Genomic DNA, 26,655 nt, shown 5'->3' on the forward strand with positions numbered 1-26,655 from the left:
CACGTCAAATAATTCATCGTGTCCTACTCATCTTCCTCACAGCAATACACTATTCTTACATGCAATCTCACTAATTTGCATCTCCCCTCATCAACTACAGGCAGAAATCCAACATGACTCAGCCTCATAACTCTTCCATACCTCTTTCATCCGTACTTTCTACTATAATTACCCTTAAAAGACATTTCCAAGAGCTCAGAGCTTTTAGAACACTTTGTCAGTAAAGAGCTCTAATAGTGTCAAATGGTCTCCTTGTCGGTGAAAACAAAGGCAACCATAGCCTTCCATCAATCCAATCAACTGCCAAACTTTTGTCTCACACCGAGCATTGACATCCGCACCAAAAATCTTAAATTCCTAACAATTAACCAAAGCTTTCACCAACAACCTCCTCAAACAATCCTTTAAATGCAAGGCAGTTTGGTTCTTTCTCAATTGTCCACAACTACCATCCAGGAAGAAAAAATTCCCCACAACGCTTTGTTGCACCGTTCCCTCTCAAACACAACAATTGGCCTTATTGAATAAGTAAAGCGAGAAGGTCTTACTATAGAACTCTCTTATAATGAAGAAGCTCCATCTCTCAAATTTCAATAGCATCATATTATTATACACAAAAAAAAGCAAATTATGAAATTCATCTTTAGCATTCTCATCTGGTTATTCTTGTAGATATTGATCTTATATTTCAAATCTCCTCATGCGGATGAAAATGAAATTGATCCTTGTTTTCAAACTAGGATTCATATACTGACTATGATTATGAAGACCAGAAACTCTAGATTACATAAATCATCTTTTTTTATGGTAAGCTATACCATTTTCAAAAGTTTTAAAAACCTCCTCTACATCTTCAATGAAAACTTTTCCCTCCATTTTCACGCAATCCATTATAGGATCCACATGTTCCTTTAGCCCCACAAAAAATAAAACTTTATCAAATTCAAAATGTCTCATAACTGTATGATCATTCTCTCTATGATGACAGTCAATATGAAAAAATGAATGATGACAAACATGTTACTAATGCTGAAATGGATTGTGTGAGTAACACGGGCCACCAAAAACCAGAGTATAATATTAGAACTTAGTCGAATCTGAGCTAACACCGGAGATTAAGGCAAAACTCAAGTGTTTGAGCCTAAGAATGTTTGAGTAGCATTTCGAGCAGCTTCATTGTTGTATAATGTTGAGATACCTTTAGGTAAACCAAAGTTTAAAATTGAACTTTCCTAACTTTTTGTAGGTCTGCTTGGCTCAATCACTTGTCACTAAATCTTAAGATATATGCTACATTATATGATTATGGTTTACATCAAGCACACTAACCAAAGACAGAGTTGTGCCATCACTGCAACCACCATCACTTATTCCATTTTTAGTCCACATTACAGATATGTCAAAGATGTATAAAGTTTACAGTCGTCCAATGCTCAAGAATCACTCTTTCAACTTTTTGATGGGGTTACTCCTGTATTGCATGAGTTCCTCTTCCATTTAATGATACATAATGTGCCATCTTCTCTACCTTTGATGCCACCTATAAAATCTTTGAAAACTAGTTCTTGGAGAACCAACTCAATTGATGCAACACAACAAAGATTTGTTATTCATTCAACTTATTTAGTATGTAAAATCAGTTTCTCATAGGCCAATCACAATGAATCAAACAAGGCGACAAAGCAACCCAACCAAAATTGTTAAGGCTTTAGACCCCTCATCAATTTAAACTGAATTCTTTCCTTACCTTTAATTTTTATTTTTTTGTTATATTAAACGAAAAAATAAGCATAATATCATTATTATATTAGGTGATACAATAAAGCATAATTCTTCGTTTATCTCAGGGTTATTTTTCCTTAAAAAACAAGAGTTCTTTTATGGACATTACATTATTGATTAATTAATTAATGAATTACGAATGAGGCTAGTTATAAGTGCTCTTCTCTATCAATTTATCCAAGTTGTGAGAGCAAAATTTTCATTCATCTTCCATCTAAATTTCACAAGTTGGTAACTGTAATTTTCTCCATCATAAATTATTCCAAAAGAAATGAAATGATTATTTAAAAAAAATATAAATAAAGGTAAGGCTCTATTTCAAGATGAGATACCAATTAAGACTTTAGAGTTGCCAGAAATAATGAGGTAGTCCGCAAATTTTTTCAAAAAATTTAAAAGACCAAGAAAAACAGGATCTTCAAATGGTCTTACTGATTTCGAAAAATTATAAAATTAAGTATCGAAATAGTTTCTATAGTGAGAAATTAGTAAGAAAAGATGTGTCAAAAATATATTGAAGTTCATATAACTATGTATGATAGAATAGTTATTTGACCTAAAATAATTGTGATGATAGATGATGGTAAAGATGATGATGAGAACCAACACTAGTACTAAAGTACTAACCAATGAATTTCAATTAATAAGTTAAATGAAGAATTAACATCGAGATTGTATCTTTTTGCATTTGCTATAGAGATTCTTACAAAAAATAATTAAAATGAGATACCTTAGTGCATTCTATCTAAAAATTATAATACCTTGTCAAATTAAACCTCATTCAAAGTAGGTAAAGTAGAAATAGTAGATAGAGTCAAGAAAAGTAAAAAAATTGAATAAATGAAATGAATTCATTAATATCCACAAAATTAATAATTAGCAATCAATATAAATAGATGCAAGTTAAAATATCTTGGATCAATCACTCAAAAGAATGGGGATAAGGACAGGCATAACTTGTAGAGTTAATATTGATGGATTTAAAATGGAAAAAGTATTTTAAGAGTACGCAGTGGCACAAAATAATCTATATTGATACTTTAAAATAAATTACATCAAATAATCATTAGACTATATTATTTGTCCCTAATGGCCAGGAAACAAAAAACAATGTTACTAGCCAGGTTGTGCGTCATAAAATAATGTGATAAAATAAAACTAATAGAGTGAGAAAGGGCTAATTTTAAGAGAGATTATTGGCAAAATAGCTATTGGAAATAAATTAGTAGAAACTAGTTTTAGGTGGCTAGGGCATGTGTTATAGAGTAGAAATAATATCAATAGAATTAGTGAATACAAATTGTAAAATGTTATGAAAGAAAAGAGATGGACAAAAGCTACCATGACTAAAAATTGTACAAAATAATGCACGTAATGGAGTTAATGTCTAATATAACACTCAACATATATGCATGGAGGATAGCTCCAAGCAGATCCGAAATAGTTCAGATAAGGATAAATGATGCCAAAAATGAAGCAGATTATAGTGAGGATAATACATCAATTTAGCATCTGTTCATTCACAATGTAAGATGAGTGTTAATTTTTATCCATTCAGCTCTCATAAAAATGCCCAAGGGCGAAGAAAAATTCATGAGGACTTCCAACAATGCCTACAGGATAATAATGATAAACTTTGTACTAAAATGGTTAAAAAAGTACCATAATTTAACAACATGATGTATCATAAATGCATTAAAAAAAGTTCTATGAAAATGATTGCATTAAACAATTAAAAACAAATGAAAGTTTCTGAACTGGTTGACCATTTTGTTGTAGAAACATTGCAACAATATAAATAGCTTTCGAACTAACATAAATGATTGCCATTAAACCAAACTGAAGCACTACTGAATACCTTTGAAAACGAGGGTTCACTATCATTAATATCCAAAAAATCACGATGAATAATTTCTATATCTGCAAATCAAGTTAAGTCATACAATATGCTTACACAAGCACATACATACAAGAAATTCTAAAAATAATAAATCATGCTGACATTAATAAATTATTTTCATTGCCATGCCTTTCTGCTATAAGATTCAGCCATCCTGGATGTAATAGACTTTAGTGCAACCCACTTATCAAGAAAAATATCATAAGAATCGAGATCATCAAAGCCTTTTCCTTTCTAGCGATAAGGGAAAAACAACAAAGTAATGAAGCCTACAAATCTTATATCATGTCATATACTTTAAAGCATCCAGCGTACATATTAGCCAAATAGAGCTAGCTATATCCTTTGTAAGGTTTAGACCACTATGAGTATTTTTCCATCATACATTTAAGCGATCCTACACAAAATCAAGTGAGAATTTAATAAATTTGCCAGATGAGGGTTTCAAGAAGGATCAAATAGACGAAATGCTATATTCAAATCACCGCTCACAATTATCCCAAAACCATAAACCTTTCAATCGTTCCATCGGGTTAACACAATGAATTTATGTAATGATTTTGCAGCAAAATACCAACTCAGAAGCATGTCTTTCGGCACAGCGGTATCCAGAAAAGAATCATACGGTCAAACTCAAACATAAGAAAATTTCAATGGAAGGATACCAGTACAACCGAACTTTATAATAACTAATTCATATAAAACAAAATTAAAAAAAAAAATTGTGGATACTAAGTGCCCCTGACCGTTTGATAGTATCATCCAAGTGTATGAGCCTTTTCTTGTTAATTTCACATGCTATTATTTTTCCCTTGCCTTTCATGAGTGCAGCGAGGTGAGAAGTTTTGTTTCCAGGAGCAGCGCAAGCATCAAGAACCTACACAACCAAAAAGAGGAGAATATCAAAATGATTCCAGGACTATTTGTATATGAGCTTTTTAGTCCCAGATATTGAATATGTTCAATTTAGTCTCTTGAATCATCAAATATATGATCAAAAAATAATTTTTCTGTAAGATTATTTTAAATCAAATTTGAAGATTAAGGGTACTATTTTGGATTAAAGTTGAGGAGCCCAAGAATTAAATTAGACACATTGGATAATATGGGATTAAAATAACCATTCATAAATAATCCAAGGATCATTTTTGACCTTTTTCTCCAAATCAGAAAAGAAAGAGTTGGTAAAAATATAAAATGGTGCAAAAAACAACAAAACTAATTAAAGAAATGAATAAGACTTGCATTATCAAAACACTAAGCTAATTTTTGGTGGCATCTTAAAGTACAATTTGTAAATAAAGTTAATTTCATGAATAAAATTGCATAAAATTTATCTCTATCCAGATGTCCAGCTATATATGATTAGGTTACATAACATCATCTTTGGAAACATAGAAACAAAATGGAAATTAAAGCATATGCTAAAGAGGCATTCAATTCTATTTCAGATGAGAACTGATTATACTGTAGGTTACATAACATCAATTTATCAACAAAGGAAACATAGAAAACAAGAATAAGAAATATCACAACTATGAAAAGCAGACCTTCCATCCTGGTTTTGGGCATAAGGCGACAGCCACCATAGAACTTGCCTTCCCCTGGAAAAATAAAAAGAAATATTATCAATTGAATGTAAAAAAGAACCAGGAATCTGAAGCGCTGAATATCAATTTATATGCTTAATGATTAACTATGTTCCATGATCTAAGGCGCATTAATGTAAGATGCATTAGACAATGTTCTTTAATTTTTATTTTAAAATATAACTGTTAATTTTATCTTATGGCAAATCAAACTTGAGAGGCATTAGCATCAAACTCATTTATTGCATTTTTACCGATTTTCTGAGCTGTATTTCACTCAAGTACCTGTGGATATCCATACTTCACGTTAAATACAGGTAGAAGAAGATATTTTTGGGTATGACCAATGCAGTTCTATGTTATTGCAAGTAATTTGACTGAAAGATGCAACCAACAGCGTATTCTATGTAAAATTATCATACATCTTATGTAATATAAATTGTTCCCCGATCTCAAGGTGTTACCTTTCATCCATCACCTTGGAAAAATGAAAGGGCATTGTCTCCATAGTAAACATGGTCCAACCATACAGAGATGAGGCAAGTGACATTACAAAAATTTGGCATCTTAGACAAAAATCATTACGAAGAACCATGAATGTTCATATTTGACATAAATTCCAAATTTAACTATGCCTCTCCGTGACAGCTTCCTCGATAGGCCTGTGGTTTGAATTTGAAACAGGCATAAAAATAGTAGACCATTAATATATCTATACTTGATAAAACTAAGGTTGTCAATGCACAAATTGGAAGGCATCATGCAGAAGGGTTTTGGCTTTAAAACGTGAAGTGCAAACAAAGCACATACTCAGTTAAAGAACACATCATTGAAAATAATAGCATTATAGAGTAAAGGCAAGATGTTAAAGAGAGTATAATAAGAGCACATCGTTGGAGAAGTGGGAGTTTTGCATGATAAAAGAGTATAATAAGGATTAAATGTAAATTCTAGGAATAAAGTTGTATGGATCTGAAGGCCTTAAAAAATCATTGATATCTAAAATGAGTGTGACGAAAATGCAAATGCAAGATGGATGTATGGCAAAACTACGAAGAATGAACTTAGAAATGAATATATTTGAGAATAGCCTAAGCAATGTGGCCAAGAAAATCCCCTAAAGTTATGATAACGTATACAATGAATGGTAAAAAATGTACCCATTAGACAAGTTGATAAAATCACTCTCAAAGAATCAAGAAGGTATAAAAGCTAAATCTAAAATTATATAGATAGAGATTATTCAAAATGATTTATGAAGTACAATTTTAACATCTCAAATAGCACTTAACATGAAAGAATGCAAAATAAAAATTAATAGCATGGGCCGAGTTACGCCAAGGCTAATGTTGATGATGCTATTTAAAAACCCTCAAATAAATCAAACTTATGAAAATATAATAAGGCGTTTTAAGTCAAATATAAGAAAAAAAAAAAAAATTTACTATCACCAACTAGTAATAAATAGGACACAAACAGTGCCATGAGCAATACACAATCTTGGTCCATCTTTGACATGGTCTTCTTCAATTGATACAAAGTGGAGCACAAGCAACATGTTCTCTGCAAAGTAACTAAGGGTTGTTTGGGGCAACTGCAGCTTACTAATAAGCTGCTGCTGCGGATAAGCCGATTATCTATTTGTTTTCTGCAGTTTGAAAATAACTATGTTGCAGTTGTTTCTAAACAAATGAGCATACCCCTGTATTGTAATATTGTTTGCAACAAAGCTGTTTATAACAGTATGTTTCATACTTGAAAGAAAAAATTCAGAATACAATATTACAAAATAAAGATAGATATCTCACTAAATAGTGAATAACATGACTATTAAAATAACAGTTAATAATAATATAACATTATTTTTAAAATGCAAATGGTGTATGTCACGAGATAAGTCGTCATCCAGGGAAACTCTCTATGACCAATCACTCTTAGCGGTATAATCTTCCAGCCCATCTAGCCACCTAAAATAATAACAATTTTATGTGATTCTTCTTGAACACCCGTAAAACTGTCTCTTGTAGCTACGTGGCTGCCGCGAAGTAAGCAGAGAATATTGTAGTCTGCAGCAACAGCGCAATCCTATGGAGGTACCGGAAATTCTCGAACTCATATTTCCTAAATGGTTAAAAACACATATCCTTAGATACTAGTAAAAATTAATTAAATTTTTATGCAGTTATGAGGTTTCAGAGCATTCAGTATAAAATCCAACAAATTTTTCACTGCAATAAAACAACAAACTTATAAAAAAGAGTTATTGGTTGTCTTCAACCCACGTAATACCGAGCTCGTGTCTCACACATGCATATCACCAAAAAAAAGTCATCCAGAAAAACCTTAAAAACCATAACACTTAAGAAGAAGAGGAACTTAGTTGTCTTTATTTGGATTTCACATGTGATAACCAACAGTGACATACATGTCATCTAGGAAAAACCATAAGAGCACATAATCAAATGATTTTTGTCTCTTTATCCCACATTACAGATGAGTCGGCTTCTTTTGTCTTAACCATCATTGTATTACTAACATAAAAAAAAACTAATTAACATAAATACAAATGTCACAATCACAACTCAAAATAAAATAGAATGCCACAATAACATCACCAATGCCCCTCCACACTACACCACACAATTACACCACCTACACATCAACACTGTCACCACCTCCACACATCATCACATCAAGACACCAACATATCCACAACACCATTACCATCACCTCCACACATCAACACATCAAGACACCAATATATTCACAACACCATTACCATCACCTCCACCCACCACACATTGACGACACCAACACATCCACAACACCACTACCACCACCTCTCCACATCCACCACCATACCACAACACCACTACCACCACCTCTACACATCCACCAACATATCCTTCAACGCAAACACAACCACACACCAACCACCGCCTCCACAAACAAACCAGCCTGCACCGATACCTCAAAATCTACACAAACAAATTCACACACTAACACCTCCACATGCAACACCACCACCACCTCCTCCACACACCAACACATCCACAACATCATTGTCATCACCTTCACTCATAAATATATGGCTCATACACATTCCAAACAACGCATTTATATTTCCAAGTGATTGTGAGTGCAATCAACACCGCCCTAAGAACATAATAAAGCAAACAGAAAACCATATTCTCACTACATTCTCCTTTCCTATTTTTTTGCCTTTTTTTATTAATTCTCATTATAAAGACAAAATTCACCAGAAAAACACCCCCACATATTCAAAATATACACAACAATCGAAACGTTGATTTCTGCAAAAAATCTAGACCAGTTTTCACATTCAAAAACAATAACTGAACAGAGAAAAGCCAGAGTAAAATCGTAACTGCTTTGGATGTTAAGTATGCAAATATTCCAGAATAAAAAATGAAAATGCAAGTCATAGGGTCTATTCAGAGCAAAGCTCACGAACCGTACAAGAAAAAGCAGAGAATACCAAAATCCACCAAAGGTACCATAAATCCTCAAGCTCATAATTCCTAAAGACTTAAAAATACAAACTCTTAGACATAGCACTAGTAAAAAATAATAACAAAAGTAATTAGTTAGAGTTTTATACAGTTATGAGGTCTTAGAGCTCGATATGTAAACCAACTAATCTGTACAATAAGACAACAGACCTTATAAAAAAAGAGTTCTTGAATGTCTTTAACCCACGTAATATCAAACTTGTCTGTGTCATATATACACATCACCAAAAAAGATCATCCAAAAAAGCCTCAAAAACCATAGCACCGAAAAAAATGAACTTGGTTGCCTTCATTAAGATTTTACATGTGACACCAACCAATAACGACAAAAATGTCATCTAGAAGAACCTATTAGGTCAACCGCCTCATCATAGACCTCCAAAAATCACAAAAAGAAAAAAATAAAAAAAACGCAAAAGGAAAAAAACATATACAACTTGCATTAAAAAAACGAACGCAGAAAATATAAAATGCATAAGAAACAGAATTATACACGAACTGAATAAAATATAAATACAAAAAATAATGAATGTCTTTAACAACCAAGACAATTAACAGAAATAAAAAGTAACATTCCCTTCAATCACCCTACAACTATCTCATATGTAATTCGTTCACTTAACTGTCATCCCGATTGCACATTCCCCATCTTGAGTGCAAGTCTCGGGAACATCATTTTTAACCTGTGACAAAGACTATCCAAACCGATACTCATATGCCTCAACAGGGACATATCCATGATCCTCATCTGCCCTACGGAAGCCAATTTGTTGCGGGAAAGATGTCGCAAAATATAATTATGGAGAGTCATCGTGTCAATCACAATTTGTACCTGTGTGCGAAACAGGTAAGTTGGCACATCACAAAGTATAATCATTTCTTCTTCCAAACACCATAAGTCATCTCAATGACATCGTGTAAGGAGTGTTTTTTGTTGAACATTTCTTTCCTGACCCGCGTCATATTGTTGGCTCGCTCATAATCAGGTAAGTGGTATCTCATATCAGGATAGAGCTTCAGATACCCTCGCTGCAACGAAAACCCAGCATCGACCAAATATCATTTACCTTGTGTTTATAGAATGATTAGTGTTGAAGTAAAAAAAAAGAGACCAGCTCAGTCTCAAGCAACCTGCAGGTGGATGTGAGAAGTTGTATATCATATTTTGTATTGCAGATTTGAAAATTCAACTTTCATGTGCAATGCCCTCTCAACTGGACATGATAAAAGTGAGGCACAAGTTGAAGTCGTATACGATCATGACATTCTGCGTCGGTGACTCACAACGACTGATGAATGCAATCTTCACATTATTTGGAACACGTGCATCCACGTGTGTTCCATCGATTTCTTCAATACAATTCTAACAAGATAACAAAAGATTTTATAATTACTATATTCATATGAAAAGTGAATATGCTAAAAAGAGAAATTACCTAAAAGTAAAGCATATACAGCGCATCGTGCAAAATCTCCGTGGGAGTTCATTCGAATGTAGGATCGGTTGGCTTATGATGAAAAACTGATAAGTGCATTCAACCCTACCAAAAAGTACTTGCAAATTATCTCGGAAGAGTGTTGAAAAAAATATGAAATGTCTAAAGTAAATGCCCAACAAAAATCTAGTGAAAAAAATGTCCCTCAAGCATCAGTATTCACATGAAAATGACGTAGGTAATTCACCCTACAGTCAGCGGTCATTGTCATGAAAAACTCTCTCCGGGTCGGATCTTCAAACAACTTCATAGAGAACAGATATAGCGACATGTTCTCGTAAATTTCTAAAGTTGCCTCCAGAATTCACATAACATGTTGGACAGATTATGCTTGTGGTAGGCCAAGGTGATTGGTGCATGAAGTCACTGACTATGATATTTGACTTCCAATGAAAGCAGCTCCCTATTTTTTCTTCTTGTCAACCCTGGCTCAGTTTGATTGGCTAATGATTCAACCATATTGTGGTTCGGGCTGAGGCTTTCATTAAAATCAACTGTTTGATCAGCTGTCGAATTTGCAGGCGTGACACCAAATCCTGCCTCCCTAAGGGCGCATACATTGTTGTTTGTGACCACGACACTACCAAACATACGATATAACTTCTCTTCCAGCTCAAGATAGATGCTACTACTTTTAATTTTTTTAGCGGCTAACACCGCCAACAAATTCAATTGACTTGTTGATGGACATGAAATTTTTTTTTTTCAAATGAACAAAAACAATGGACATTTAAAAAATGCTCACCGTCAGCCTCTTTGTCCATCGCTCCTCGGAAGCAACAATTATTTGTATTATCAGATCCCAACCCAAGCCCGTGATTTGCTTCAAATCCTTTCAGATTTTTCAATTCTTTTTCAGCTGATCCCAATTATTTTTCAAATGCATCCTATCGTACTTTTTACTTGTAATTTTCTTAAATTTTTTGATGATATTTTGTCATCCCTCCTTATTGAAATATGTTGTCAGCCTATTTCCCTTCTCAAACTCCTTGAGACATAGGCCGCAATAATCATTTTGATATCCTTATCTCACATTGCAGATAATTCTACCTCTTTGGTCGTATCCATTAGATATACGATCATGAAAAAAACTAAGCAACATAAATATTTCTCAAAAAAAAAAAAATGTTCAACACAGCTCAAAGAGAAAATGGCACATTAGCATCACCACTACTCCACACCACACCACCACAACACCTACACATAACCGCTACCACCACCTCCACATACACAACAATACTACAAACATCTTCACACACTCAACACATCTACAACACTACTACCTCTACATACCAACAACTAACCACACCAACGGACTAACCAACACTTATAATCACACAATCACCACCTCCAAACACATCCACAACCACACCGAAAATACACACCACCACCTCACTCACACACAAACGCATCCACCATCACCAACACAACCACAACCACACGGATATCTAATCACCACCTTCAAACACATCCACCTCACCCACACACAAACACCTCCAAACACCACCACCTCCAAACACATCCACCTCACCCACACACAAACACCTCCAAACACCACCACCACCACACACCACACAAACACCTTCAAACACCACCACCTCCACCTCCACATCCACGCATCAACCTTCACCACCACATCGACGTCTTTCAACACAAACACATCCACCATAATATCCACCACATAAACAGCATAAGCCAACATTAACCAAATGTACATAATATGCCATCAACTGAAAGGCATCTCTTTGCACGTGATTACAAACCATTGAGCGTGTATTCAAAACCAGTATTGATTTCACCAATCAAGAATGTAGAAGAACAAGCATAAAGCCGAAATCCAACATCAACCGAAAACCAAAACCATTTTCAGTCATCGCACGTGGGATTCCCAAAAATCCCAAAATCCAACATTAACCTAAAACCAATTAACCATATACAAATGTCAAATCAAAAACCACAAAATTCTCGAGCACAATGGGCATTAACCAACATAAAGGGGAGCCAACACACAGAGAAAACCACCAAATTCTCAAGCAGAAAACCTTTTGCAAAATCAAAAGCCACCTAAAAGTTAGGGTACAGATTACCCTGCACAAAGAGGAACCACCGCAAAGAGAACACCATGAAAATCTCGGTCATATACGCATTTCCAAATACAAAAACAATAGAATAGTTAAATTAAAGAATACCCAACAAGGAGCACCACAACACCGAGAAACCACAACACAGAGAAACCACAGCACAGAAGAACCACAGCACAAAGAAACCACATCACAGATAAACCACCACACAGAGAAACAACAGCACCGAGGAACCACCACACTCACAAACCACCGCACGAAGAGGAACCACCACACTCACAAGGAGCCGCAGAGTAGATAAAGAAAATAGAGAAGAGAACTCACCGAGAGAGACAACCCTATCCGTGAGGCTGTCCCGAACGGGGCCTAAGTAAAAACTTCATCATTTTCATTGCTTCAACCGCATTTCATGCTTTTAGCCCACCATTTTGTAAAGCACTACACAACATTATCACTCCCATCTATACCACATTTACAATACATGCTTCATTGCACTCTTACCAACAACGGTTCAAAAAACCATGCCAAAAAATAAGCCGAAAAATTCTACAAATTGTAATCTAGAAACAATTAAATCTATATTACATTAGATAGATTGCAAATCCAAGTAACTCGAAGGAAAAATGATATTCATATGGAATCAAATCAAAACTAATTATTCATTTTCATACCAAGAATTTTTAACTCAAAAGGTAGCACATGAAAGTCTAAAATATCTTATAGGCAAACAAAAATATGTTAAAACAATTAAGTGCTTAGATTGTATTCAGTGAAAGCAATTGTAAAACTGAAAAAACCTCCTCCAAACACCTTCCATTACTCATAATTATGCACAATCGTCCATCCATGGTCATGCACAGAGATGGTCCTTGTTTCCAGTGATGGCCGCAGCTACATCCATAGTTGGGGCATTGTGTGGCATAGTCCGCACAAGCTATTCGTGTGATGACATTAGACACCTTGTGTCGCCTGCATCTAAGGCGTCATGTGGTGACATCATCATAGAGCCTTTAACATGAGCTAGCATGCACAGTTAAGTTCAACATGTGGATTGCTCCGTGCGTCCTAATGTTGTTCGTCTTCACTCCCATGCACAAAGGTGAGGGGATGATACAAGGCTCCTTTAGGCGAGTTGATGTCGATTTCATTTCTTGAAACTATGACGAAATGTCTGTAGTAGCTCTAGAAGTTGTACAAAAACATAGACTAGATCGAAAATGTAACTTCAGTTAAGAAAACTTCAAGTAGAATGCATCTAGAGATCGAGCAACAAGTTATAGACAAAGTGAAGAAATTAATAGATGCTTATTTTGATTGTGAAGAGCCATACTTCACTTGGTTAGCCACTGCAGTCCTATTGAAGAAGAAAAATGGTTAGATCTAGGCTTGTAATGGTTTCAGAAATCTCAATAATGCATGCCCAAAGGAGAAATTTTTGTTGTCGACTCTAGAGTTCATGTTGAATATTGCAACATCTAATTCAAAATTCTCATTCATTAATTGATCATCAGATCAAAATTTTGACAGAAGATGAATAATTTACAAACCTAACAGGATTTACTGCTATACAGTGATGCCCTTTGAACTTAAAATGTTTGTGCGACCTAGTAGTAGGCAATAACAAGGATATTCAATTAATTCATTGAAAATCGGGTTGAGTATGATATGAATGACTTATTCATTAAGATCATAGAAAAGGATGAACTTTTACCTGATTTGAGAATTGTCTTTAAATAGTTGTGACAAATCAATGTCGACGTCGACACAGCTTCTCATAGCGTCAACATCAAATCCATTATCTACCTCTCTGGTTCCTAACCCACTTCGGGCCTTCCTCTTATCTCTCATTAGTGATACATTTTGGCTTCTCTTTCACATTCGTTGTTGTGCACAATTTCTTCCGTTAATCTTTGTTAAAGGATTTTATATACTTCATATCCCATCAAGATCGTTTTATATCGAAACTCCTACTGCGATGATTTCTCCCAAGGACTTGGTTGACCAACCAGTGAGGTCGTAACCACCTCCCCTTGTAACCGCTAATGCTTTGGAGGCTACTGCTCTTCCTTCATCCGTAGCGGTTGAGGATGCTCCATCTCAGCCTCTGCGCACATTTGCAAATGTTGTTCATGATTTGAATGTTTTGGATGTTTCAACTCCCCACACAACAATTTTCCATTATTCTCAAACCTTCATCATTTCAGGCCAAGCCTACTCTTCTCTTTTCTGATAAGGAGAGTTTAATGCTTAATAGGCCTATTGTACCCACTACTTGGCCAATGTTCTATGAATACTAGCATAATTTACAATTTTGTCTTTGATTTACAACCTTTAAGTTACTATTTTATTAGGCTCATTGATCCTCAGCATGTCATCATAAGATTTTCTTTAAAAGAAGGTTACATTACTCTTTTCACAACATTTCAACTAAATTAATCTCTCGTAATGCATATGTTAAAATAATCCTCCTATTTTGATGGCTCCAAGGAGGCTCCTATAACTGCAATATAGATCTCATTTCCACAGCTACGCCTTCACTATTTCAACCATTCTATATTTTTCTCCTTCATTTCAATATTTAAAAAACTTAGAGGTGGAAACTGCAACAACTGATTGTTTAGGTCCTCTTTGCTAGAGTCCGGATAGAATTCAACTTATTGCTCCATACCATAAAGAGGTGTGGCTTGGGTTTTCACGTTGATGTAAGGCTAGATGGAATTTAAAAATATTTCATCATACTGCTCCTCTTGCCATATTTTTAATAAAATTTTCTCATTGCTAAAAGGCTCATCTCAAGCTGAGAAATTCTCAAGTTCAGCTACAATACCTTCAACCTGATGACCACTTGGCAGAAGATGACCCTTTCTCCTATTCAAGTATATTCCCAAAGTTGAAGCGAAGTTTAAGATTTATTAAAAATCAAAGAAAACATCTTCCTAACACCACCCACTACCACGGTCACTCCCTCCTCTCACATTAAAGAGTCCAATGTCATACGGTGAAATCAATTTTCACACAAAAAATATTCTAACACTAATCTTAGGGGTGTAAATGAGCTAAGCTTGAGCGAGCCTAGTATTTGTTTGTGTTCGGCTTGTTCGAAAAAAATTTTTGTTTGAAATTAGCTCTTCTTTGAAATAACTCATGAATAGCATGTTGATGTGAACTCGTTTGTTTGTTTGTTACTCGTGTTCAACTTTAAATTCATTGGAATGGTTCAAAAAATAAAAAAAATTTAACATTTGTTAAAATATAACCTATCAAATAAATATAAAAATGCTATAATAATTATTAATTAATTGATTAATTCAAGTCAAAATGAGCCAAACATGATCAAGCAAATCAATATCCGTTTGACTTGGTTTGCAGCTCCTTTGTTCCCTATTTCTCCTATTGTGGCAGAAGCTAACGCTATAGTGAAGGCTTTATGAGCGTCAAAATGTTGTGGATGGAATCATATACAAGTGGCAATGGATTCTTTGTTATTATGGAAATGTTGCTCTTTGAAAATTGAGTGTTACATATGAAGAAGATTTTTGCTCTGAGTTCAGTTTTACATATTTCTTCGAAATATTCGTAGAGAAGGTAATAAATCTACATATTGGGCGGCTAAATTGGGTTGTTATATTCAGAAATTTTTTGTATCTAATACTTTGCCAAATAAACTTTATGTTCTTCTACATAGGGATAGGATTAATATTCCTTCTATTAAATTGGTTCCACCTTCTTTTCGATTTGTTGTGTGAGTGCATTGTTCGGTGACGATTCCATGGGTTTTATTTTGTGTGAATTGTAATTGGGTGTAGCTGGAACCTCCAACCGGTTTTTGTAGTTTTTGTTGATACTAATAAAATTCTAGGGGTTGTATGAAAAAAAAAAAAGATCGAGCAAATCAAACACAAGTTACATAGCGAGTCGACATGAGTTGTTTACAAATGAGGATCTTTCCTAACATGCATAGAAAACATCTAAAGCCATCCACTACCCGATCGGTACCTTCCTCTCACATCAAAGAGTTTAGTTTCATACAGTGACAACAATTTTCAAGCAAAAAATCCTCCAACACTATTAGGAGTGTAAGTGAGCTAAGCTTGAGCGAGTCAAATATTTGTTCGTGTTTGACTTGTTCGAAAAAAAAAATTTGTTCTAAATTAGCTCATCTTTGAAATAGCTCATGACTAACATGTTCTTGTTTGGCTAGATTTGAATTCATTTGCTTATTTGCAACTCAAGCTGAGCTTTACTTTCGCTCGAATGGTTAAAAAAATTATAAAATTTAAACATTTTTTTATAATAAGATCTATAAAATCAATATACAAATGTTATAATAATTATAAATTAATTTGCTTTAGCCAAAATGAGTCAATCATGATAAAGTGAATCAAAAATGAGTTACATAGTGAGCCGGCCAGCATGAGCTGTTTGCAAACGATGAGCTTTCTTGACATGCATAGATACCATCTATTGTCCCCCCTCTCACTCTCTCTCTCTTTCTCTCTCCTAACACAATCCAGCACCACCATCTTCTCCCTCACACTCCTCCCTCTCCCTTTTATAAACACCGGTCGATACTTTCTTGTTTACCACGCTTATATTATTGTTTGTGGATACTTGTGGCTAAATCCTCCTTCCAATTTTTACTTGCACCAATGGATGCTTTTGGCTAGTTCATGCTTCTTTATTCCTATATTGCTTACATCGGCGCAGAATTAAAAACATCTTAAGACTTGACGTGCAGTATTTCAAGGTCGTCGATGGATGCATAAACATTTTTTGAAGACTAGCATACATTGAAAAGGAAAATGTACACAAAAACTATGGGAATATCACTCAACCAAAGAATAGAAAAGAAATAACTAACTTGAAGAAACAAGCTTCCATCCAAAACCAAGCGATGGTTGTGTAAATCAGTTCCACCTGGAAGCACTAACACGTCTGGAACCAAGCCATCAACTTTGACCTATTCAATCAAAAAGTCACAATAACAAAGTGTTAAAATTAATTCTAGAAAGAATAACAAGAGGCCAGGCATTTGAATAAGAGTACTGAATTCTTTTTTATAAGTTGCAAAATATATAACGGCAATACCTAGCTAAAGTTAGCACTAAAACCTCAATATCAAATCATTATAGGAAAATATAGAAAGTAAAGATTGGAGTGGGTACATATAAGGAGGACTCAGATTTTAATACAGGTAAACGACAAATCAGCCACACATACGCTTCAAACTTGTATTACTAATTTATAAGTTGTTAAATATTGGTACAAGCAAGAGAAGAGTGCAACTATTTAAAACTGCTGGAAATATTCAAAACAACAATATCACTTTTACATCATCAAATATTATTAGGATTATATGGTCATACAGAATTGCATAATACATAAATGAAATTCTAAGATCAAAAAGCATTTGGACAATGGCTTAAAAGGACTATTTATTAGGATTATATTGCCATACAGAGTTGTATAATACATAATGAAATTTCAAGGTCAAAAAGAATTCCAAATCATTAAAAGGACAAAAGCATTAACAGCATTACAGGTTCATGTGTCAAAACATAGGCAAGTATAATTTAGATAATAATCAAACACACAAGTTCAGAAGAATCAAATGGTAAAGTTCTTGCATTAATACTCAGCATTAGGACAACTTTATGCTGCATAATCGCCTGAATTATCCCAATTTAACTATTTGTAAAAATTTACTTTAAATTTGAATAAATTCATACGCCAAGAATAAATTGATGATCTTTATTAGCTCTTCATCTAAGTAGTGGCCCCAGGTCTAAATTCGTGCAATCATTACAAAAATTGAAAAAAATATATGAAATTAATAAAAAAGTAACATGTTGATTATGCAACATACTCTTGCCTAGCATAAAATGGGAGGAAAAAAATTATATGGTGTGAACAATGGAGTTTACAAGTTACATCCAGAAAATAAGAAATGACTTAACGAACTAAAACTTTCTCAATTAGACCATTATGGGAAGAGAAGTAAACAACAGTTAGAAAGAATAAGTTGCGCTATTCAAAAATGTATGAAGCCATAAGGCAGAACTTGCCACCTCAAGCTTGGAAAACTAAGGACAACTTAAATAACTTGCAAAGTGCATCATGGAGGATACGTGAATACCTTGGTTATTCTCTCTAATTCTCGGATTGCAGACTCTGTATCTATCTTCAATGTATTTACACGGACAAATCGAGGTTTGGGTGAAACTGCAAATGAAAATCAAATGAATTGTCAATGTGCAGGTCTGAGCAACATAATCAGAAAAGAAACCATGCCATCTAGTTTCAGAAGTTCAACTTCCCAAATAGGCTTATAGTACCAATAAGTTCAGTAGCATGGCTCTTGGATAGCTTCAAAATCAAGTCACGCGACTAAAAATACAAAAGAATATAAAATAATATGCCTTTCTCTAGTTGAAGCTTAATAAAAAAAAAAAGTTAAACCCGGTGCATTAAGTTTCTGGCAATGCAGGATACAAGGAGAAATTCAGGTAACCAACCTCACCCCTTATCACCTAAGAAGCTATTTGTAACTTCAACCCATGACCATCAAATCACAATGGTGGAAATCTTATACTTAACTCTCAGCCTACACTTTAGTCTAAGCTTGATAATCATTAGGCTAAGCCCAAATGCATTAGTGATGGAAACATTCATACTGTAAATATTTGAAAGTCTGAGAGGTATCCTTAATTCATCACAAAGCAAAAGGAATGAGGAAAGAGTAAAGAAATACAAAAACAATAATTTCACAGTTTGGATGTAAATAGGAGAAAGAGACAAGTATCACTAATCATAAAATATTCAACAAATTACAAACATGCTTTTGCATGGATGCGCAAAAGAAGAAATATGGCCATGAGAATAATGCTGCATCATTAACAAGAAAGAGTTGAAAACAAACCGTGATTATGATTATCTAGAAGCAATTCCTCAACATGCTTCACTTTCTTTTGAGCACAAAGCTTTGATAGAGCTGATTCAAGGGAATCTTTATGAAGCACAATAAGTTTCTCTTGAGCACCTGTGATTACAATTTTCTGAAGAAAGAATATTAATATTTAACAACATATTCTGCTGCAGGAAAAATGAAAATATAAAACATTAATGAAAAATATGAGATTCTACTATACTGCACCCAAAGTGCAAGCATACAACTTTTACAACCTTTGCTTTACCCCTTTTTCACGTTTTAAACTTCCACAGTAATTCAATCAATCCATCTATTTGTTGCAACTTCTATCATCCAATACATGCCCAAATCAACTTAGAACTTCCTTATCTTCAATAGATATTACGTCTACTATCTTTCTAGCATAATCATTTCTCACCACCCTCGTTCAAAATTTTACCCCACATCTTAGCATTGCCATTCATAATTATCAACTACATTTCTTCCCTAATTCGTCTGATTGCAATTAAATAAAACCCATCTTTTAGGTATAAACAATACTCTATTATTACATAAATTTTTTAGCCACTTCTCCATTATAATTTTTGGCCTTTGAACTCTAGAAATAAAGATTTTGTTGATATCCCCATTTTTTTGTATGATAGCTCCAAAATATTCACACCTATCAGACCTATATATTACTTGTTCTTCTGGTAATATGAAGCTGCATCAAAACAAATTTTGCATTAAAATCCAAAAAAAATAAGGTTGAATCAATGGCAAAATGTGCACGCAAACCAGATGTGGATTTCAGGAAGAAATGAAATTTTAGAAAATGATTCTGCGAGAATGAATTCATTAAATATGCCTGCAAGGCTAGCTTTTTGTTAACATCCATGCATTTCCACAGGAGTTTACAAATCATGTGGAACATTGTTATCAAAATAAATAAGCTTGATTCATTTTGGTCATAAAGGTCTTTAAACATCAAAATGAAGAACAATTAATTTCAGATAGCACGTGCTCAGAATTCAATTTGAACTCCTATGAAACACATGAAGAAATATTTGTCAATCACAAAGAAACGTACACAGAGGACTGTTGAGTAAAAATTTGAAACCAACCTGCCCAAATAGAACGTCATATGCGGTCACATACAAGAGCGGGGCTTGCTTCTGCAAAAGTAAATGCCCATAAATTTAAAATATTAATCCAGTTTTCAAAACAAGCATTTAAACTGAGACGCTTTAACTGGCAACCAATCATAAATGTTTTGAAAATAAAATTTTAGATTTAGGAATGTTATATATACATTTCTTTCACCTTCCACTTCGCACTTAGTACATTTGCTGCTGCTAAAATATTCTTTAGAACAGGTAGATCTGTAAAACAAATGCTTATCAGTTACAGCTGAATAATGATGAAGCAATGACTGAAATAAACCTCAAAACAAAATGAACTCATGCTTAAATGGAGCAAGAAACTCAATGGCCAGAGATATTTCTACAACGTATGATCATTTTAACATGCAAAAAAATATTAATAGGTGATTAACTTCTTTCTTAACAAGGATAATTCAGAAGTGTTGCAATAACAAAACAAAGAAGGACCGCAAAGAATTCCAAATTAAACTTTTAGGTTTTGGTGCCTAAACTGTTTAAATAATGCTAATGTAATTAAATGAAGATACACACACATGACAATTTCTAACTATGATGACAGACGAAGATGCGTTTCTGAGCAAGCAAATAGTGAAGACTTATGTAATATCCTAATTTCTTGCATTGAGAGGAAAACTCCGAGATTTATTATCTCTTTTGAAAATATGCTGAAAATAATTATCCTAATTAATTCATCAGAAGCACTCATCTATAAATAAGCTAAGTGCAGAAACACTGGAACTCTACGTCAAATTCATTTTGTTCGTTAGCGAGGACAAGAAATGCTTTTGACTGAATTGATTGGATAAGATTATATCATTGATTGTTTATTGCCAATGTACAAGGAAAAATTTAAATGACTCATAGGTTGACTGAGGTCATGAATTCAATTAAAATGATGATAACGTATACTTCATTAATTGCTGAAAATGTAAAATTGAGGGACCAATTTTTTTTACCAATGGTAGGATTGTCATATCCAGATTTATTGGGCATGTTATTGCATGTGATGAGATGAGCACTCCTATCGATCCATGAATCCAAACTAAAATGATTTTAATGCTTTCCCAGCTTAAGCTACATAAGTCTCTTTAAATTCAGCTTAACTGTAGGCTGCTCAAATAGAAACTGAAATGCAGCTTTACCTGGTGTTGACATTAACAACAATAAGATACGAGCACTATGTAGCATAAGACGTCTTCTGCATATTCAGGCATCTATCAAACATCATTTTAGCAAAATTTGTCCAACTCTAACATAGCTTCCCAAGAGCTAGTGTCCAATGGATAACATCCAAACATTTAAATTTATTAAACATTATCTTAAGATAATTTTAGTTTATAGGATCAAATTAAAAGTGAAGATTGCATTCAATTCATCAAACTGAAGCAGAATTAAGTTTCAACCAAAAGTTATTAAAAGCTAAAATGATCGCCTTCTATTAATAGGAATATCCAGAGTGAAAAAATCAATACACTTTTAAAAATCGGTTGATCCCAGAAATATCTTACTTTATGTTAACAATAGAATTTACAAGAGTAGGATATAAAAATAAATAAGCAGTCAATCTTTGACTTGCTTGAAACTGTTTAAATGCTTTAAATTAGTCAAGGTCATCTAGTAAAGATAATAAAGGGATTATTTGGTTCAGTGACAACCGTAACTTCATGTTCTGACCTGACTGGTTCTTTCGAATCTTCATATAAAAAAAAAAAGACAATCTTGTCCGATTATTACTTTTGTTAGATACTGGCCAAATCAGCAGACATCTAAAAAGCCTATTGCAGTATTTTAATACAGATAGCATTGATTACAACATAATAAAAATGAATATAGTATTTAACAAATAACTGGATCAAACATCTTAATAAACTAACATCTGAATATTTCTGAGCTAAGCAATCAACAAATGTCATCAACTGCGCTCCAAGTCAGCTCATTTATATACAACAGTCAAGAAGATTCAAAAATTTTACAAATTAACGAACTTCATGACACCGGAACTAGTTCGGAAATCAGCAGAAGTGCAAAGCAAACTTTCAATAATGTAGAAATAGGGTTACAACATGACAACACTGGAAAAAACAATACAACGACGCTACGCTCTAGCTAAGGCCAGACGAGAGGACCTAGGGCGATGGTGGCTTCGGCAAAGTAGTACAGGGACGGGGAAGGGTTGGAGGTAGCGTGGTAGTTAAAAAGGGGATTTGGAAGGAGGGACGGTGGCTGATTTGATGGTTGAAGAAGTGGGGCGACAAGGAAAGTGGTGGGAAAGGCAAGGGTAGGTGTTGGGTGCCGGTGGGGGTGACCCGAACAGCAAGGAGGATGTGTTGGATCCTCCAAGGCTGGAAGTGGGCGACAGCACAAGGAGGATGTGTTGGGGGTGACCAGTAGCTAGGGCGAAGGTAACAGGAGGATTAGATAAGGGATTAAGGAAGATACAACACCGCCTTGGAGTAGGATACAGTCGGAGCACCACCATCTTCTCGGATAAATCCCTAGAACAGGGAAAAGACTCCACATAGAAAATCTAGAAGCAAACACAGCAAGAACTAACCCTAAACTCTGAAAACAACAAATAAATAGCTCCCACATGAAGGAGAAGCAGAAAAAGCAAAGAGGAGAGGGGTAGGATGAAGGAGGAAAGGGGAGTGCTGCAGTCCCACCCCGTCAAAATCCTGCTCTAGGCCGCTCGGCTTAGGTTCACCTTAGATCGGCCCTCAGTTAGACCAGTCGAGCCGGTCAGCAGTTCCCGCTCACGTTTTCATATCATAATCACAAATGACCATCAATTTCCTTTTAAACTCTCAAAGAAAAACCATTTCTTTCCATCCATCCATCAAGGCTTACGCTTGCCTCATGAACGAAGAACCCCACAAAACCCAATTGCACAACTTAAACATTGAGAAAAATCATAATTAAATTTGTTGCAGCAAAAAAGTTTCGGCAGTTCATTCACCAGTGCACTATAAATCATCCACAAAGCCTCACACCTAATTCATATTCAATAGGTCTATGAAATATGAATACTAGTAAAAAGTAAATGGATACCAGTACTCAGTATTCTCTATCAACCTCTGCACCCAATGCCTCAACTTCCCTAAAAGACTCCAATAAATCTCCTCCAAACTTCCGGACGTCTTAGTTATCTTCAGTTGTTTCAAAGCGCTAAACTCTTCTAGTATGCAGAAATAATGGAATTTGAAGATAAAATTTGACTACATAACCTTCAACTTGTCCAATGCGGTTACAGTTTAGGATAACACTGAAAAACTGTTACAAATAAAATTAACAAAAGTACTAAAGCAAAGAAATCTAAAAGATCTTATATTCAAGGGGTGGATCAACCCAAAAAAAATTAATGGAAAGATTAAGCAATCTGGTCTAAGAAAGCATACATTTTAGGGTTTGAATGTGGCAGACAAAATGAACATAATTATCAAAAAAATAATAATGGAATCATAGGAGCTTACACATTAGGATTTAATTAATGCAAATGAAATAAATGGAATGATCAAGTAATGAAATCTAATAGAGTCTACAATCTAGGGGTTACTCTGGTTAGACAATTCCAAATGAAAATAATGGAGAAAAGAGCAAAAATAAGAGGATCTAAGATCTAAGAGAGCACTTTAGGGTTTGATTGTTGCAAATGAAATTAAACGGAAGATCAAGTAATGGAAAATAATGGAGCTTAATTATTTTAGTGTTCGGCTGTTCAAATGAATTTAAGGAAATGATCAGCTAATCGGATTTAAGAACACTCCACTTAAGGGTTTCAGTGTAGCAAAATGAAACTAATGGAAAGACGAAGTGATAAGAAGTAAAAAACTCAAGCTTTAAGGTTTGACTATTGCTAAATGAAACTCATTGGATGGTCTAGGTTGAGATCAAGATAGCCTCCACTATAGGTTTTGATTGTTGCAAATGAAATTAAAATGGTCAAGTGTGAAGGAATCTAAGACAGCTTATAGTATAGATTTTGATTGTTGCAAGTAAAATTAAAATGAAGTAAAATAATGGAATCTAAGAGAGCTTACACTTTAGTTTTTATTTGTTGCGGCTGAAATTAACAAAATGACCTAACAATGGCATCTAATAAAGTTTACACTTCATGGAAACATTTATAAATTAAATTAATCAAAAAGTCATGTAAAATAATAGGATCTTATAGAATTTTAAACTATAGGATTTAAATGTAACAAATGGAGCTAATGGAAACAGAAAGTACAATTTAGGACTTGACTACTGCAAATTAAATTAATGGAATGCTCAAGAAAAGAAATGGAATATAAACCATAGGGTTTGACAACTACAAATGAATAAATGGAATGACCAGCGAAACAATGTAATCAAAAAGAGCTTACACTTTTGCAAATTACAAACTAAAAGGAATGATCAAGTAATGGGATCAAATAAAGCAAACACAATAGCATTTGACAGTTTCAAGTGAAATTAATGGAATAATCGAGAAGTAATGGAATCAAATAGATCTTACATTTTAGGTCTGACTATTGCAACTAAAAATTAATGGAATGCTCGAGTAAAAGAGAAGGAAAAATTTTACACTTTAGGTTTTATGATATGCAAGCCTTTTATTGTTTTCCCGCCATACCTGCTTTGTTGTAGTTCTGTTTGCTAATCTTTATCATTGCTCTCGATCGATGTGCTCAATTTTCGCAACCTAATACCCACTACAACCATTATTGGCTATTCCTATTAGATGAATTCCCATCCATGCTTGCATGTCTCATTATTTCACTATTACCGCTTTACATTGACGGCCAATTACAGTACCAACATCACCTTATCCACGTGCTCGTTCATATTTTGATAGAATTTTTATGCAATTCAAGAATTAGACTTATGGGAGAATATCTACTACTAAAATTAGTTGGAACATTCTTTAAGTTGGTTTTTAAAGATTTTGTGTAATTTCTCATTTTATGACCTCTGAAAATTATAGATGCAACTTTGAAGCAGGTAAGATCATTGCACGATGATTATTGAAATGCAATTACAATTTTTCTCTCCCATGCAAGTACTTGATGGATGTGAGCTTTGCAAGTTCTTCAAAGGTTTGGACAATACACTTTGTACTAGCGTCCTTCGAGATTGTTTCTATTATTTTTCTTGCCTTCTAAATCATTTAATCACCTTATGTGTTTAATTCAAATTATATAAATATCAGACTCTTTAAAGCAAGAAATCGATTAATTTATGTATTTCATTCTTTTTTGTTGTGTTCTTATGAAATTTCAAACATGAGGCAATCATTAAAGTATCTCGTTGGAAGAACAAAATTTGTTTGTTTTCCATGCACTAAATTATCTTTTGTTGCATGTCATCCTAGGTAATATTAGAAATCTTAGGCCCTTATCCATCTTATATTAGTTTAGCTATAGCAAATAAAATCCATAAATAATAGGATCTAAAAGAACTTACACTTTAGCCGAGGAACAAGAAATCAATGAACTAGTTGAATAATGAGAAATATAAGAGCTTACATGTTAGAGTTTGAATGTTGCAAATTAAATTAATGGAATAATTGAGTAAAATAATAAATTTTTAAACTAGCAATCTTTTATAAACTAGATAGAGAGAGGAGTACAACAAGGGCATTTAACAAAAATGTCAAGAGTAAAAAAAAGTACAAAATGATATGAGACACTCATTTGGTTCGCTTAGCTTGAAGTGTAGTAAATATTGGTGAGTGAAAATAAATCCTCTTCTAATTCCTATCCCTTCAAGTATAAAGAATATGAATTTTTATCTATCAGGAAGTCAACACTTGGAGTGATCCAATCAGTATCAGAATCTTATTTAAATAAAAGATCATCATTTAATTCACAAAGTGGATGAAATTGTGACGTTTCAAGAACATTCAAAGTACTCAGGAGTAATATCAACACTTAATGAAGAGATTAACAACAATGGACCAACAGAAGTGGGAATATCCATCAATGATCGTGACTCGAAATATTTAAAGCCGGACAGAATAGATCATAGAAGCTCTCCCACCAAACAAGTAGGAGGTTTAATCTACGCATCAGATGGAAGAGTGCGTGACTGAAATTTAAGAAGTCTCAACTCAAGATGGGATTAAAAATATTCATAAAATTTATACCCAAAAATATGACATGAGAAACAATATGAATGAATATTTTCAAATTCCATTTTTTGTCAATATCCTGACAACTGAGTCAA

The 26,655-nt window shown here is 34.0% G+C and overlaps 1 protein-coding gene across 1 annotated transcript in view; it reads right to left on the bottom strand.

Moving 5' to 3' along the window:
* Positions 1-26,655, bottom strand: part of LOC110032764 (probable 28S rRNA (cytosine-C(5))-methyltransferase) — a 45,612-nt gene that overhangs the window by 12,116 nt on the left and 6,841 nt on the right. The window contains exons 2-9 of the mRNA XM_020736512.1: positions 20,612-20,670; positions 20,413-20,463; positions 19,301-19,436; positions 18,518-18,603; positions 17,243-17,341; positions 5,233-5,286; positions 4,415-4,559; positions 3,641-3,702 (exon numbers count right to left, since the gene is read on the bottom strand). Coding sequence (XP_020592171.1) covers positions 3,641-3,702; positions 4,415-4,559; positions 5,233-5,286; positions 17,243-17,341; positions 18,518-18,603; positions 19,301-19,436; positions 20,413-20,463; positions 20,612-20,670 — 692 coding nt within the window. The remainder of the gene's footprint in view (positions 1-3,640; positions 3,703-4,414; positions 4,560-5,232; positions 5,287-17,242; positions 17,342-18,517; positions 18,604-19,300; positions 19,437-20,412; positions 20,464-20,611; positions 20,671-26,655) is intronic.

This window comes from Phalaenopsis equestris, unplaced genomic scaffold, assembly GCF_001263595.1.
Source record: "Phalaenopsis equestris unplaced genomic scaffold, ASM126359v1 Scaffold001021, whole genome shotgun sequence".
Taxonomy (NCBI): Eukaryota; Viridiplantae; Streptophyta; class Magnoliopsida; order Asparagales; family Orchidaceae; genus Phalaenopsis; species Phalaenopsis equestris.